The sequence below is a fragment of the Artemia franciscana genome, unplaced genomic scaffold (genome assembly GCF_032884065.1).
Source record: "Artemia franciscana unplaced genomic scaffold, ASM3288406v1 PGA_scaffold_74, whole genome shotgun sequence".
NCBI lineage: Eukaryota > Metazoa > Arthropoda > Branchiopoda > Anostraca > Artemiidae > Artemia > Artemia franciscana.
Genome location: NW_027062709.1, coordinates 1,499,290 through 1,516,355, shown reverse-complemented (window position 1 = coordinate 1,516,355; position 17,066 = coordinate 1,499,290). Strand labels below are relative to the sequence as shown.

The window sequence follows — 17,066 nt, the reverse complement described above, 5'->3', positions numbered from 1 at the left end:
TTTTAAGTTTTAAAAAACAAATAAACGCGCATACGTGATCTTTCTTCAGATAAAAAATACAAATTCTACATTTTTGCAGATAGGAGCTTGAAACCTCTACATGAGGGTTCTCTGATATGCTTAATCTGATGGTGTGACTTTTGGGGTTGTTTCCCATTTATTTTTTTCAAAAATCAGGCAAATTTTCCTAGGCTCATGGGCTTTGATGGGTAACACTAAACTTTATAAATATTGTATAGGTTATTCGGAATCAGCGTAATAAGCTGATTGTTAGTTTTTTTTAGAGTTTAGGTTACTATTGAGCCGCGTTGGTCTTTTCTTACGGTTCTTTTAATGTAGCAGTTCTTGAAACTGTTGGTTTTAATGTAAATTCTTGGTTTCATGCTAATCGACTAATACCTAACCTAGAGAAGTCGGAATTTGTGATTTTTGGGAGAAGTTCGAGAGCAGTAAAGCGTGTGTCAATTAAAACTATTAGTATTGGAGCTTCCTCCATAAAAAGAGTGGATGTATTTAGATATTTAGGTATCTACATTGACTCAACTCTGTCTTTCAAGGCGCATATTAATAAACTCGAGGCAACAGTGTCCAGGAATCTCGGCTGTTTGCATAGAGTAAAGTTCCTGTTTTCTTACCAAATAATGAGAAAAATATATTTTTCATTAGTGGAATGCTATTTTCAATATTGACCGACCGTTTGGATGCTGACATTCCATTCACTTTTACGAAGACTCCAAATTGTCCAAAACAAGGCAATAAGAATCCTGGAACTTTTTTTAACACACCCTAGGAAAACAAAGGAATTATCTGAAACTAAAACATTATTTTTATTTCTTGGTATTCTTCATTTACAACAAATTTTTCACCTTAATATAGGCATATGGTTTTTAGAAATCCAACGAAGGGATAATTTTTACAATAAAATGAAACTCTTGGTTGAAAATAAACATAGCCATTTATCAGGAGCAAGGAATAAGTTTCTTTTTCCTTCTATTAAAAACGAGAGATCAAGACTAAATTTAAGATATTAACTTCCTGAGATTGCCAATAAATATAAACTACTTGATTTAATAAATTAATCACCATCACTCTATACATACAAAAAGAAATTGAAAGAGATAGTTCTTTCTGCCTATAGTAGTGGGGCCTGAATGTAAAGTGATTTATTTATAAATTAGTTTATAAGTCCCATCCGTGTCTACGAGTCGATTTTTTTCCGCTTCTTCTCTCTCTCTTTCTCTCTTTTTTATGTACTCCGTGTGAGCTATTGAGGTGTAATTCCTTCTTCTTTTTTCTCTCTCTATTGTTAAAGGAGACAAAACGTGTTGCCTCTCTGTCTCCTTTGTATAAGATTTATGTATATCGTTTCTTGTTTAATAAAGTCAAGTCTTTACCACGAACTCTTCGATAAAGAAGGTGTCAAGACATAAGATCAATGGTTAAAATGACAAATAAACCACTGCACAAAAAGGAAGTGCGGTAACTCGATTCGGGATATAAATATTGATATAAAAAATGTTATCGAGATATTCGAAGTCCAGATTCCGATTCTACCGACCTTTATTATTCGTAATAATTTGTAAACTAAGCAGAATGAAGAAAGTAGTCATAGAAAGCAGAGAGAAGTATGGACAGCTTTCTGTACAAAGTAGAGAGGAGGTAGCAACAGTAAAGTCGGGTTTTCTAATTTTATTTTATTTTTTTATTTCTATTTTGCCGTTTTATTTTGAGTTTTGTCTTCTTGGGAATAAACAGGAAACTAGGGATAATTCAAACATTTTATTGAATTCAAAATTTTACAAGTAAAAATAGAATTAACAAAGTGCATATATGCAGTATAACAAAAAGTACAAATATATATACTGGTTATATTACACAAGCCAAAATTCTCCTTATTATGCTTTATTACGTTTTTAGTATCACAAATTTTAATACAAACGAGCAAAAAGTGAATTTAATTTTCTATTTTTCCATTGCTTCTTGTTCATTCCGTTGACAGAGTAGCCAGAGGAAGCAGAAAAAGTACGATAAGCTTTCTGTCAAAAGTTAAATCAAGTAACAACAGCACAGTCAAATTTCAAAGTAATTTTTTCTATTTTATTTTTCTGTTTTAGGTTCATATTTTCAATTTAGTTTTATGTGGAATGAATAAGAAATTATGGATAACTGTAACACTTAATTGACCTCAAAATTTTGAAAGGTTAAACAATAAATAAAAGATACAAACTGGCCATATGCAACACAACTCGCAAAAAAATAACTTTTTTGCATGCAGAACACGGTTTGCGTTTTGCAAGTATCGATATCTTGATTCAATGCCTTCGGTCGGGAGTGCAATGCATGGTTGGGGTCAAATCATCCAACGCTTCCCGCGTTTTCTTCCAGATTTCTCCAGGTACCCATTTCAAGGTGGTTCGGCTCTGGATGAGCTTACCGAGTCACACCATTGACCCCCGTTCCAAACCAATTAAACAGCGCCACTAGGACTCGAAATCCTGACCTTGGAATTTCAAGTCTGGAACTTAAACCACTTTGCTAGGACAACATAGCACAAAATACAAATATAAATCATGGTTAACTACGCAAACCAAAATAAACCTTTATAATACTTTGGTATGTTTCTTTAATAACGTCTTAATTTTTAAAATAAACAAATAAAGAGTGAATTTTCTTTTCTAATTTTTAAATTAACGTTTCTTATTTTTGCTCAGCGTGAAGGACGTGCTCGAAGGAAAGGTCCAACTCATGCTTCAACCGATCCATTAACGGATGCTGATAAACCTTACCTCTGTGCCCGTAAGTTTTTTTTTAGGTTTTCTTTTTCCTGTGTTAAAAACCTATAGAAACGTTATTATTTTTATCGCTGAGCTATGATTAATACTTTGCATAACTTTGTAAATGTTCATTTTTGAAAGTTTTTGTAGTTCTTTTTGTTTGGTAAAATATTTTTTTTTTAAACTAACTATTTCTAATCTCTCTTTCTTCTGAAGATTTACATTATACGTTAAAACTGAAAATACATAATCTTACTAAAGCAGTTGAAGTATAAATGATATGTTGATTAAAGTTTTTTGTTCTTTTTTGTCTTAAATGAATCTCCGTGCTCTTAATGTGCCTAGGAAGGCGAATCAATACCGGGTTTAAGTTTAAGTTGCTGAATAAATGTCGATCAAAGGTTTCAAAGCTAGATTTAGCAAAATTTTGTTTTCTTACCAAAATATTTTCTATTTTTTAAAAGATTTTTGTGAAGTTTTCCGACGAATATTTTGAAAATATGCTTGGAAAAAAAACTGTCCAAGAATGTGACGATATTTTAGCCGTGAAGAATTTAAAAATTTGCTAACTCTTTCAAATCTTATTGGCTCAATTTACAGAAAATTTTCCAGCGTGACATCATATGCTCGCAGAATATCCGGAAAATCTTGAATCCTTAATGAAAATGAGCCATAACAAAATGAACCTTTTCGGTATTTTCAAGATACTCTTTTCTTCCAAAAATTTGTGGATGTAACTCTTGCTCAATTTCTACAAGCCTGAGCCTTCGTTAGTCGTTTTCTTCATCTGTAGATTCGCCTGTTTGAAAAGATACAAATATATTGCCCCCTACTTTTAGTGTGCCCAGCCAGGTATAAGACCCGGCCAGGTTTGACCTACCACTATGCACACAGCCACAAGGATCAGCCACGACCTCCAATTGAGAACCCGTTGATTGTCCCACCGCCGGAGCTCGACCATGAAGAATCCAACTCACCCATGGATTTTGAGGAAGCAGGTCGCAACTATTACAAACTAGGCATGCCTCCCAAATTCGCTTCTTTTGTTGTATTCTGCTTCGAGGTTTTCCACCATGCGGTCTAACCTCATTTTGTTTTCGTTATTTGCTTCCCTGGGCTGTGTTTTGGATCTCGGGATTTATTCCCGTGTACACGTCTCTAGAGGCCCGCAGCTATGCACCTGATTTATTTTCACGCTTTTAATATTAGCTTTTTATGTTTTCTTTTTATTATTTATTTTACGTTTTGCCGTACAGTTAGTATGCACGTCTAGCCTCATGATTTTGTTTCATCATTTGTTGTTGTCCTAGTCTGTAATTTTTCCCTTAATAGCCTGCTCAGTATTTGTTCATTGCTTTCAGTATATTTTTTCATAGATGTCTCTATTTAATCTTAATTTATTATATTTTAATTAAGTTTTATGGTGAGATGATTGCAATAAAAAAGGTTAGTCTCTTCTTTGTACTCATGACAACCATGCTACCTTTATCTTAAGCAAGGTGATGGAGTTACCACCATCATTCTTTGGGGAGTTGTTGTGACTTAACTCTAAAAAGCTTTGTTATTGCCTCGAGAATGTGTGTCACAGGGAATAATATTATTTTGTTTATTTTTGGTTCACAAATTAATGTAATAAAACAATTTTTTAAAACAATTAAAAAAAAATTAATGTAATAAAACAATTTTTTAAAACAATTTTTTTAGAAAGGGTGGGAGGTTACAACTTTGAAAAAACAAAAACGGGGAGTAATCTGGAAAAAACGAGAAATACCACAAATTTTATGTTCCAAAATTTTATTTGAACATAAGTAAAAAAAACTATAATCCAGATTTGTGAAATAACGTGAATTGTGATGGATTTGGATTTTGCTTAGGCAAACTGATTTTATTCTGTTGAATGGGGAAAATCTTTTACCATTGTCAAATATCCGATCCGTTTCTGTTTTGAAAGAATATCGCTTTCACTTAGACAAGCCAGTCGGAATTGGCTGGTATCAGAAACTACATGGAATCTAAACATACTTATAATTTCACTTTTTATTAGATATACCACCCGGACTTTGCCGGAATCAGATACTAAATTGAAGGGTTTCAACTTTGATAAACAAGAATTGGGAAAAATCTGGAAAATACGAGAAATGCGACAAATTTTATGTTCCAAAATTCAGTTTAAACTTAGGTAAAAAAAAAATCTATAATCCCGATTCGTGAAATGACGTGAATTATGCTTAGGCAAACTGATTTTATGTTATTGAATGGGGAAAATCTTTTACCATTGTCAAATATCCGATCCGTTTCTGTTTCGAAAGAATATCGCTTTCACTTAGACAAGCCAGTCGGGATTGGCTGGTATCAGAAACTACATGGAATCTAAACATACTTATAATTTCACTTTCTATTAGATATACCACCCAGAATTTGCCGGAATCAGATACTAAATAGAAGGGTTTCAACTTTGATAAACAAGAATTGGGAAAAATCTGGAAAATACGAGAAATGCGACAAATTTTATGTTCCAAAATTCAGTTTAAACTTAGGTAAAAAAAAAATCTATAATCCCGATTCGTGAAATGACGTGAATTGTGATGGAGTTGGATTTTACTTTGACAAACTAACGTTTATGCTATAACGGGGAAAATCTTTTACCATTGTCAGATATCTGATCCGTTTTTGTTTTGAAAGAATATCGCTTTCACTTAGACAAGCCAGTCGGAATTTGGCCCGAATCAGAAACTACATGGAATCTATAAAGACTTGAAAGAATTTCACTTTCAGTTAGACATACTAGCCGGAATCGGATATTAATCGAAAGGGTTTCAACTTTTAAAAACAAAAGTTGGAAGTTATCTAGAAAATACGAGAGATACGACAAATTTTATATTCCAAAGTTTAATTTAAGCTTAAGTAAAAGACTTTATAATCCAGATAATTCGAATGACGTGAATTATGATGGAGTTGGATTTGGCTTTTGTAAACTGATTTTATGCTATCGAATGGAGAAAATCTTCTATCATTGTCAAATATCCGATCCATCTCTTTTTTGAAAGAATATCGCTTCCGCTTAGGTAAGCCAGCCGGAATTTACCGGAATGGAATCTAAAAAGAACTAAATGGAATCTAAAAAGGCTTGAAAGAACTTCGTGTTCAATTACACATACAAACCGGAATTTTTGTTGTGGTGTTACTTGGTCGCTTTTATTTGACAAAATTAACGTATTTTCAGGTCTTAACTGAAATCTAAGACATAGACACTATCATAAAAGGTAAAAATATATGTCAACAAAATTCAGTCAAGTTAAAGGTCATAATTGCCACCTTTAATCTTTTCTTTGATCATGGTTGCAATTATAGCTGCAACCTAGTAAAGAGGGAAACACAGCCCATAGTCACCAAAAGTTCAAAGTGCTTAAAAAAACTGTCCTTTGAGAAAAAATGACCATTTGTGGCTAATTCGTAAATGGAAAATAGTTATTTCGATGCGAAATGATTCAAAGATTTGTCCCCTGGGCTGGTAGGCAAAACAGGGGACTGGGATATTTTCAAATACTTTGAGTTTTGCCTATTAGGAAATCTCAATAGTAAAATTTTATTGGGGAAACAAAGGTATTGGAATTTTGAAAATGAGTCTGGAACCCTTCGGTAATGACGTCGGATCGAAGTGAAATGCGCGCCTTGGAATCACCATGGTCAAAACCCTCGCAGGAGAATTACAACCCCCTCCCCATACCTTGAACAACATGAAAAATAACTGTTACCTGGAAAGCATTGACATTTCTTTTTATCTTGTCGCACAATGTTGGGGGAGGGATAGTTTGAGAGTAATTCATCATATATCTAAGTAACACAAGAAATTATGCCACTAAACAGATTGAGCAACATCAATACCTCCACTGTCTAAAACTAGGGGCGTAACTTGCTATGGTGCAGGGTGGGCAACTGTCCGCTTCGTACCTAAGTTTGCCTCTCCAGACCATAGTTTACCCCCCCCCCCCTCCAGCTGAAATTTAGATTATTCGAAAAAATCTTGTCAGTATTTAGGTAAGCCTGCGATTTAAATATCTACAGAAACGGGTCATTTCTTTAGTATATTTTTGCCTATATGGTAATATCTGACTGATTTTTCAGTTTTCATTGGCGTTTTCAATCTATTTGGGAAAATTGGCTCCAGCTCCCCCTCCCCAAGGTTTTACAAAATTAAAAAACAGAATTTTTTCGACAAAAGAAAAGTGCGAAGTTGAAGCTTGAAACGAACAAATATTACTGCTTCGCAGTTTATGCAGCATATATCTGGAACATACAAATTGACTTGTTCCCTCTATTTGTAAAATCCTGAAAAATTAGCGCTTTACTGAAAACTAAGCTTGTTTTAGTTTTTTAGAGAATTAAAATTGTATAGTAACATTTTTTTTCATGGCCGGTGAAAGATTTTGAATTAGTCTTTTATTTTCTACGCACTACTTTGAATTTTTCTGCTCCTGATCCTGTTTTGTTGCGTCGGTTTCGCATTGTCAGTACCGCGCTAGTTTTTTGGGATTTCATAAATAGACGGAAATATCACGAGCCATTTTATTTGAAGCAGTTTTTAGATACATATTGCATAAACCGCAAAGCCATAATTTTTGTTCATTTTTAAGTTTCAACTTCACTATTTATTTTCTTTACAAAAACTTTTTTTTCATGTCGAGGTCAGGGAATGTTGAGGAAAATATTGAACCAAATCAAAACACTATATGCATGCAGGTTGTCAAAAGGGCATATAAGTAATATCTCAGGAAGGGCTTAGAGTATAAGTTGAAACATTCAGGGCATGTTGAGGGGAATGTTGACTAATCTCAAGACGCTATGCCTATACTGCCACTACAACTTCCACTGTTACTACTACTGCTACTAATAAGACTAAGGATATTGAAGTGAAGCTTTTAGGGAATGTTTAGGGGGGTGTTTTTTGTCAAGGGCTAGAGTCAATTTTTTGTCTAATTTTAAATCTAACCTAGAGCCTATTTTAATTATTTGGCTAGAATTGACTTATTCTAAAGTAATGTCACATTTGTATTTTGTACATCAATCATATATGTAAGTTAAAGACAAGCTGAAGATTGTCTTATATTAAGGCGGACTTCAATCCACTTATTCCAGTATCTTTCATCGCATGTCTAGTCAGCTACGGGAGTCAGACGGGAAAAATTGTATCTATAAATAGTATCAAATGAGTATCATTAAATGAATTCAGCTGTTTTATTTAGGCTCTTAAAAATTAATATTAATAAAGAAATACAAGTTTTTTTGTCGCCAGATCTGTAGCTAGATGTACGGTACGTTCAAGCCAATATTATCAATAACTAACCAGAGTTGAAAGAAGTAGAAAGTTAATCCGTGTTCAAAAGCAATTTAAGAAGAGTCTAAAGGTGGTTAATACTTGCTGCTGCCTTCTAAAGGAAAGGGCCGGAATTTATCGCAATTATTTTTGAATAGATTTGCAATAAAACGTTGTTTACAAACATATGTAATAATTTGTCTTCCTTCTTGGAATATGCTATAAACAATAGTTTCAGTCTAAAAAATAACGTTACAATGTTTGCTTCTTCGAAAATTCAAATACGGGGTGAATCCACGGATGGGTTGGCTCCGCCTCCCTCACTCCTTGCTCCTCGTTTGGGTACAGCTTTTACTCTTTTACGAATCTGGCGAATAAAAGATCATATCAACAACAGGAGTGCATATTTCAAAGCTGATAAGTAATCCATACCCTTTAATTTGCCAAAAAAAACACATAATCAAATTTTGAAGCAATTGCATAACGCACATTTTAAAATTACACAGTTGTAAGCTTAAATTCTAGCCAACTTCCACTGCTTCAACTTCCTGCCTCGTTCGAACATGTCGCCAAAAGCATTCACAATTGTTACACGGAAGCGTATTTTGACATTGCAAAGGTTGTATATCAAAATCTTAGGTTCTCCCGTCGTATATAGGAAAATGTGACCGGTAAGTTTACGTAGATTAACGATAATAAATCCAAAGAATATATACCTATATTTTTATTTTTCTATAATCTTCAATGTTCTAGGTCGTGGTGGGCGTTCACGTCCTAGTCCTGCTCTTGCTACTCGAGTCCCTTCTCCCCAGGTAGAGAATACAAAGCGGAGAGCTGCTGCAATTTCACCACCGCGCATTAATCCTCCGTCTCCACCACCCCCTACTTTGATACCGCAGGTCCAGGTATATATGCTTTAGTTTTGCCAAATTTGAATAATTAAACTGTGCAAACAATAAAGAAAACATGTTCTGTACGGCTCTAATATGACTTTTGAAACTGAATTAGAAAACGTTCATATCACCTGAGTTTTGGGATAATTTTTTTCGCCAAAGTTTGACATTTTAGTTTAAAAAAAAAAAGAAATTAGAATCCTTGGTATTCTTGACGGAAACAATAAAAAAAAATCAGGTAGAAAGAAGTCTAATTCTTAATTCTGATTCAAATTGAATTAAGGAAAGTCTTAAGCAATAGAAAGAAGAATAGAAAATAGATAAATAGAAAAATAGAAAAAAGAAGTAAATAGAAAACAGAAAAAAGAAGTAAATAAATAGAAAATAGAAAAAGAAGTAAATACATATAAAAAGAATAGAATAGAAAAATGAAGTGTAATTCTGAATTGTGAATCAAATTTAATTAAGGAAAGTCTTAAACAATAGAAAGAAGAATAGAAAAAAGAAAAAAGAAGTAAATAGAAAACAGAAAAAAGAAGTAAATAAATAGAAAATAGAAAAAAGAAGTAAATACATAGAAAAAGAATTGAGTAGAAAAATGAAGTGTAATTCTTAATTGTGAATCAAATTTAATTAAGGAAAGTCTTAAACAATAGAAATACGTTCTTTAAAAGTAAAAATAGCTAAATTAAACAAAACTTAAGAGTTTGTCTCATAAGAACACCGAGTGACCAAAGACGAGCGATTTTCTTGTTCAGAGTAAAAAGCTGCACTAGAGGCACAATGGTAAATCCAGACTTGTAAATGAATGTGATATATGATGATAAATTTAGAAATCGGACGTAAAAATTTTCAGCGAATTGGAAAATAATTTTCATCTAGTATTATATAAGCTAATATTATGTCTTGTCTGTTTATTAAGTAGAGCCATTTAATAGGCTAATTGGCAAAGATGAAACAACGAAGTTTGTTTGAAATTTACAATCCAATTGTTATTTTTGCGAGGAAGTGCGAAAATTCTCCTGGTATGTTTGGCAAACTGTAACATATCGCCAGAGTTCAATTTTTACAGTTTTTCAAACTTCAGAATTTTTAATTTCTCTTTTCATATCCTTATTAACCAAGTTGAAAAAATAGAATACTTGTGTTTAAATTGAACTTAATTCCTTTGGAATAAATGATGGAATAATTACATCAAGTCTATATAAAAAATGATGTTAAAACCTAGAGTTCAAAAATTCTAAATTGAACTCCTCTTGTGCTTTTGCATCGCCGTCATCATTGATTTTTGCTTAATTATGTGAGATAAGAGGTGAAGTGCCGGTTTAGAAAACCTTCTTTTTCTACAGTTTTTCTTAGAAGAACTATGAAGAATTTGAGAATAATGAAACCAATGCAAAAAAAAATGCAACAAAACCCATCTATAAAATTACTGCTAATTTCCACTTCTAATAGGGAAATCGCATAAAGCATCGATTTAAGCAGTCTGTGCAATGGGGACTTGAAGCCTGAAGCCAAGCAAGCATTTCTCATACAGCCGTTATGTTTCATTAAAATACTAACATATATTTTTGTTAATTCCCTCCAAATGTGTTTCACGGCTGGGGAACCGAGTTGATACATTCAGATTTTTTCTCAGGAAAGGAGGTGGAGTAAAGGAAGATATTAATGTGTAACAAGGAGGATCATTTTTGGTTGAAGGATCGAGTTGAGATTTGTATTTGGGGGGAAGCTCCATGTTTGACGGAAGGGAGCAAAATATTTTTTCTTTGGTTCTCATAAAAAAGACGAGAGCGCTAGTTTTTTTTTTTTTAAAGATTCAGAAAACGCATAGCTGATAGGTAGTTTGAATATGGAGTTAAACCCAGCTTTTTCTCGTAGGATAATTGATTTTTATGCAGTTGAATGTGCGTCAAAATCAAACTTAAAAGTATATCATCTAGTGTGAGTGTTTTTAAGAATTCACAAATCTATAGTTGATCTGAAATATTGGGTTCTTCAAGGCCAGTTTGATCAGTATTTTTTTTCTTCTTCTTTTTTTTCTTTTTTTTTTTGCTCGATCAATTTCTTACCACCTTTCAATTTTTTCCAGACTCCAACTCCTGTTCTGCCAGCTGCACCAACACCCCCAGCAGTGTCACAAACTCCTTCACCTATTAAAGAACCCCTTGCTGAGGCTCCAAGAGCTGCTCCATCGCCTTTTTGCGATTTTTGTCTAGGAGATGTTGCCAATAACAAGAAGACAGGAAACTCAGAGGAGTTGGTATCTTGCGCAGACTGTGGAAGATCAGGTAATAGATCAAACAAGGGAAGTGATGCAAAGCATTAGGGTATGGGACTTGGATTCCCCCTCGAGGCAAACAAAGTTGAATAGATGCACTCTAAAGATCATAGATCCCTCTAAAGGTCATCATAAACCCCGTATCTTGACAAAAAGCTCCTACTACTAGTTATCTATATGGCTGATTTCTTTTTATCTTCTTTTTCTGTTTATATATGTTGAGAGTTGTTCAATGGCATCCAAAAAGCGGTCCCAAAAACTCTCTTGTCGTTGGGTTTAACTACAAAACAAAAATAAATGGTCCAAATCTAAACCATTATATCGTGCCGTTGGCCATAATGTATATAATTTATTCTTCATCCAGAAAAAAAAAATGATAAAACATTTAACAAAGAAGAGCATGAAGCAATGTGACATAGACATAGTTAAAAAAATGGGCAGCCTAGCTAATTTGCATACTATTACAACAAAATTAATAGAACAATTGTTTCATCATAACGCGAAGGAGCTCTTATTTATTATAGATAATATGAATAATATAATTATAATAAAAATAATATAATAATAATAATTCGGTTAAAAAATAAATGACGCATGGAATATTCGATTGCATAAAAAAAAATTGTCTCTTGTTATTAGCATATAATGGAACTTTTATTATAGGCAAATAACAAAAAAATTGATATAAAAATGGCCTGTTGTTGAATTGTGAAGTTTAAAGCCATTACAATAAAGTTCCCGTAAGACTGTCATTAAATGCTATGTCATTATTTTTTCATCATCATATGTTTTGTCATCATATATACATCATGACTGCTATCAGGGTCGTATCCAAGTTTTTTTTTTTGGGGGGGGGGTACAAAAGGATTTTATTTCGGAGGGCTTGGGGTACAAAAACTGAAAAAAAACGCATCAAAATTGTTTATGTTCATTTTTGTTGTTTTACGAGTTGGACAAACGTTTCAGGGGGAGGGGGGTCCAATTTCATCATGTCTCTTTTAGTTTGAACCAACAGGAAAAAGAAAGCACCCAAAGGGCGAAACTCACAATGTAAACTCGTTTTACATGCTATAATGTTGGTTTTCTATTTTATTTTTCGCTAGTTAATTCTCATAAAGCCTGAAAATTCGTTAGTTACCATCAGTGCTGCAACAAGTACTCCAAATTTTTACTTAAGTATCAAGTATTAAGTACTCATTGTTTTTCTACTTAAATATCAAGTAATAAGTACTTTCCAAATTCTTACTTAAGTATCAAATATTAAGTACTTGCCAAAATTGTACTTAAGTATTACTTCAAGTACTACTTCAAGTATTTATATATATATATATATATATATATATATATATATATATATATATATATATATATATATATATATATATATATATATATATATATATATATATATATATATATATATAAAGCCCATGCTACCTTTTTTAAAGCCATTCTGAAGGCTTCTTAGCCCCTTCCCCTGCCTATAAAATGTCCCCTGTCATTCCTCTCTTGGAAATCTTAATAAAGAACCAGAATTTCCGTTTTATCGTTTTTAACCGTTTCCCTTGTTCGGCTGGTACACACCCAATGAAGTCCAAGAAAATAATTTTAACCAATTTTCAACACAACGGCTAGAAAGAAAAAGACTTTCAAAACAATTAAGTGCAGTCGAAAAACTCCTGATTGGATCAGACAGATCACATGACAGGACTAACACAGTGCACGTAGAGTTGAACTTCTGGTGACTAGTGTTCAGTCAAATCTGGCACGTTTGAAAAAATACACGGTTATTTTGAAACATGTCGGAATGGTGGAAAAAATATTGAAAATAAAAAATAAAATTTGGATTGGCTTTAAAAAAGATAAAAGGTAATAAAGTAGTTCATTCTCTGATTCAATAAGTAAAAACCTTAGCAACAAAAAAACTCAAATTTAAAAGTAAGGAGCCAAGTGATTCGGTTGCAGACTTTTTGTAATAAGAGAAATCAAAGCTCAATAATCAAAAATCAATTGATGACAAGTCTCGCCCGCGGCCCCTTTACAAGGAAACTGCCTCAAGTTTTCAAGTTCAGACACGCCATGAAAATGTATTGCATCTATATGCTTTGGCTGGTTTTCACTCAAGCAAGCCACATGCTCCAGATGGTCGGTAAAACTCCCTACAAAAATATATTATGAAATCACGGGCCTGCAGCAAGCCCGCTGATTCAGACGCATTCCATACGGCCGGTCAAACTGCAGAATGAATGAATGAATCAATGAATGAACTTTATTATCCGTAAAAGTATAAAAAACACAAAGCACGGAGTATTATAAATAAACAAAAACGACAAACAGCAAGAAAAAAAATTCAAACTAACGAAAGACAACATGGACTAATTAACCGGTATCCATATGGAAAAAAGGCTGTAGAGGGTCGTAAACGTGAATAAAGTATATAGTCTTCTTACATAAATCATGACTGGAAGACCGAATCCGAGAAGGCACATCTATTAAACCAAATCGAGCAATTGTTTTTCTCTTTTGGTGCCATCTAGGAAGCCGGAGGAGGAATTGGCAATATCTGAAATAAGCTGCACGTAGAGTATGGGGATTTTTCTTACGAAACGGCTTGCTTCACTAGGGATGAAAAGGTAGTGGAAAGTGTTGGACCGAAACACAGACCAAGCCAACTAACTAAAGAAGAACATAGCAGAATTGCAGTCCCAGAAACGAATGGAGCGACCGCATAAGGGATATTAAAACATATAAACTCGCATTTAGACGCATTAACTGACAGTCCAGTCTTAGATAGTTCATTGATTAATATAGTAAAATTGGAAAGCAGCCCACGGCGAGTCCGGGCAACAAGAAGAACGTCGCCTGCATATGCAACAGAAGACAAGCCAATATTACCGTAAGAAACAGAACTTTCAAGGGGACGCAGGCACAATGCAAGCACAAATTTAAATATACTAGGAGACAATATGGCAGAAGTTGCAACCTATCTATTTCTAGCAGCAGTTTTCACACCATGAAGTGGCAAAAACCATGAGACTAAGTCGAAAATCTTCTGAGAAAAAAGGAATAAAACAAGAGCTAAGGGCTCATTTGGCACTTGTGACGAGGTCGGAAGAGCCAAGAGCTCATATGGCATGAGCTCCACCAAAATTATAAGAATCAATAGATTAAAATAATGAAAAATCAGAGGCTTAATGCTGGTCGGCATTCAAAATAACAGCTCTGAGACACAAGGTCCTCTTAAATATCAAAATTCAATAAGATCCGATCACCCACTCACAAGTTAAAAATACCTCATTTTTCTAATTTTTCCTTCCCCCCCCCCCCCAGATGGTTGAATCGGGGAAATCAACTTTATCTAGTCAATTTGTGCATGTCCCTGAAACGCCTACCAATTTTCATTGTCCTAGCACGTCCAGAAGTACCGAACTCGCCAAAGCACTGAACCCCCTAACTACCCCAAAGGGAGTGGATCCAGTCCGGTTTCGTCAATCACGTATCTACGACATTTGCTTATTCTACCCACCAAGTTTCATCCCAATCTCTCCACTCCAAGCGTTTTCCAAGATTCCCGGTTTCCCCCTCCAACTCTCCCCCAATGTCACCAGAACTGTTCGGGGTTTAAAATAAGAGATCTGAACCATGAGTTCCTTCTTAATATCAAATTCAAAATACCTCACGAACGGTCATCCGCTCTTAAGTTAAAAATACCTCAATTTTTGCAATTTTTCCGAATTAACACCCCCTCCAACTCCCCCAAAGAGAGCCAATCCATTTCAGTTATGTCAATCACGTATCTAGGAATTGTACTTATTCTTCCCACCAAATTTCATCCTGATCACTCCACTCTAAGCGTTTTCCAAGATTCCCCCCCCCCGAATCCCCCCAATGACACTGGATCCGATCAGGATTTAAAACATGAGATCTGAGTTACGAGATCCTTCTAATATGAATTTTCATCCGATGAAATTCAAGATCTGATCACTCCTTCGTAAGTTAAGAATACCTCATTTTTTCTAATTTTTCAAAATTAAACCTCCCCCCAACTCCCCAAAAGAGAGTGAATTCGTGCTGTTTATGTCAATCACGTATCTAGGACTTGTGCTGACTTTTCCCACTGAGGTTCATCCCGTTCCCTCCACTCTAATCATTTTCCAAGATTTTAGGTTTCCCCTCCAATGTCACCTGATCCGGTCGGAATTTAAAGTAAGAGCTCTGAGACATGATATCCTTCTAAATATCAAATTTAATAAAGATCCGATCTAATTTTTCCAAATTAACCGTCTTCCCACCCTCCCCCCAGATGGTCGAATCGGTGAAACAACTATTTCAAATTTAATCTGGTCTGGTCCCTGATACGCCTACCAAATTTCATCGTCCTAGCTTATCTGGAAGTGCCTAAACTAGCAAGACCGGAACTGACAGACCGACAGACCTTCAGAATTCGCTATCACTGTATGTCACTATGTAAATACCAAGTGCCATTTTAAAACTTGAAACTTTTTTAAAACTTGAAACCCCCTCCCCCTCGTCCTATTTTATATAGGGCTTGTGATATCAGAGCTCGATATGAGCCCTGCTCCTAGACATCTTTGGTCTAGCTTTCATTTGGATCCTTTGCTCCATTCTCAAGTTATACTAAATTAAACCAAAAGCTTCACTGAGATCCATCAATCTCTCGCAAGCGACACTGAATTAAATGAAAAACTCAACTTTTAATAAGCTTGGGTCTTCATCCCAGAACTCAATGCATACCATATTCTTAGGCATCTTTATTCAATTTTCATTGAAATTCATCTCCATATGCAAGTTACAGTGAATTAAATGAAAAACTCGAATTTTTTTTAACACTTAAAGCCCCATCTCCCTAATTAAGCTCAACTCTAATCCAAATAGTTCAATTAAAAAATAGTCAAAACAGTTTTTCGTTTAATTCAGATTAACTTGCGACTGGAGTGATGGATCTGAATGAAAATTGAACCAAAGAGGCCTAAGACCATGACACATATCAAGTTTTGAGATAAAGACCCTAGCTCTAATTTAACAAGGAGGTGTGGGTTTAATTCCTGAAAAATTTAAGTGTTCTGTTTAATTTAGTATAACTTGCAAATGGAGTAACGGATCCGAATTAAAACTAGACCAAAGATGCCTAAGATTAGGGCTCATATCAAGTTTTTGTATCACAAACCCTATCAAACAGTTCGTGGTAACGAACTGTAGTAAGGAGCGACCCGGCTCAATAGTAACCAAAACTCTAAAAAATGGAATTTTGATACCAATAGCTACATCAAAAGAATCGCATTTTAATGCTGGTTTTAAATATATAAGTTTCATCAAGCTTAGTCTTACCCATCAAAAGTTACGAGCCTGAGAAAATTTGCGTTATTTTAGAAAATAGGGGGAAACGCCCCCTAAAAGTCATAGAATCTTAACGAAAATCACACCATCAGATTCAGCGTATCAGAGAACCCTACTGTAGAAGTTTCAAGCTCCTATCTACAAAAATGTGGAATTTTGCATTTTTTGCCAGAAGGCAGATCACGGATGCGTGTTTATTTGTTTTTTTGTTTTTTTGTTTTTTTTTGTTTTTTTTTTCCCAGGGGTGATCGTATCGACCCAGTTGTCCTAGAATGTTGCAAGAGGGCTCATTCTAACGGAAATGAAAAGTTCTAGTGCCCTTTTTAAGTGACCAAAAAAATTGGAGGGCACCTAGGCCCCCTCCCACGCTAATTATTTTCCCAAAGTCAACGGATCAAAATTCTGAGATAGCCATTTTATTCAGCGTAGTCGAAAAACCTTATAAC

General features: G+C 34.4%; 1 protein-coding gene across 4 annotated transcripts in view; it reads left to right on the top strand.

Annotated features, from left to right (window-relative positions):
• LOC136042174 (zinc finger protein ubi-d4-like) overlaps positions 1-17,066 on the top strand; it is a 49,093-nt gene that overhangs the window by 23,680 nt on the left and 8,347 nt on the right. For 2 of the 4 annotated variants that reach the window (XM_065727102.1, XM_065727103.1), the window contains exons 6-9: positions 2,712-2,796; positions 3,614-3,793; positions 8,842-8,993; positions 11,074-11,272. In XM_065727102.1, the coding sequence (XP_065583174.1) occupies positions 2,712-2,796; positions 3,614-3,793; positions 8,842-8,993; positions 11,074-11,272 (616 nt within the window). The remainder of the gene's footprint in view (positions 1-2,711; positions 2,797-3,613; positions 3,794-8,841; positions 8,994-11,073; positions 11,273-17,066) is intronic. The other 2 variants (XM_065727104.1, XM_065727106.1) reach the window with 2 other exon arrangements.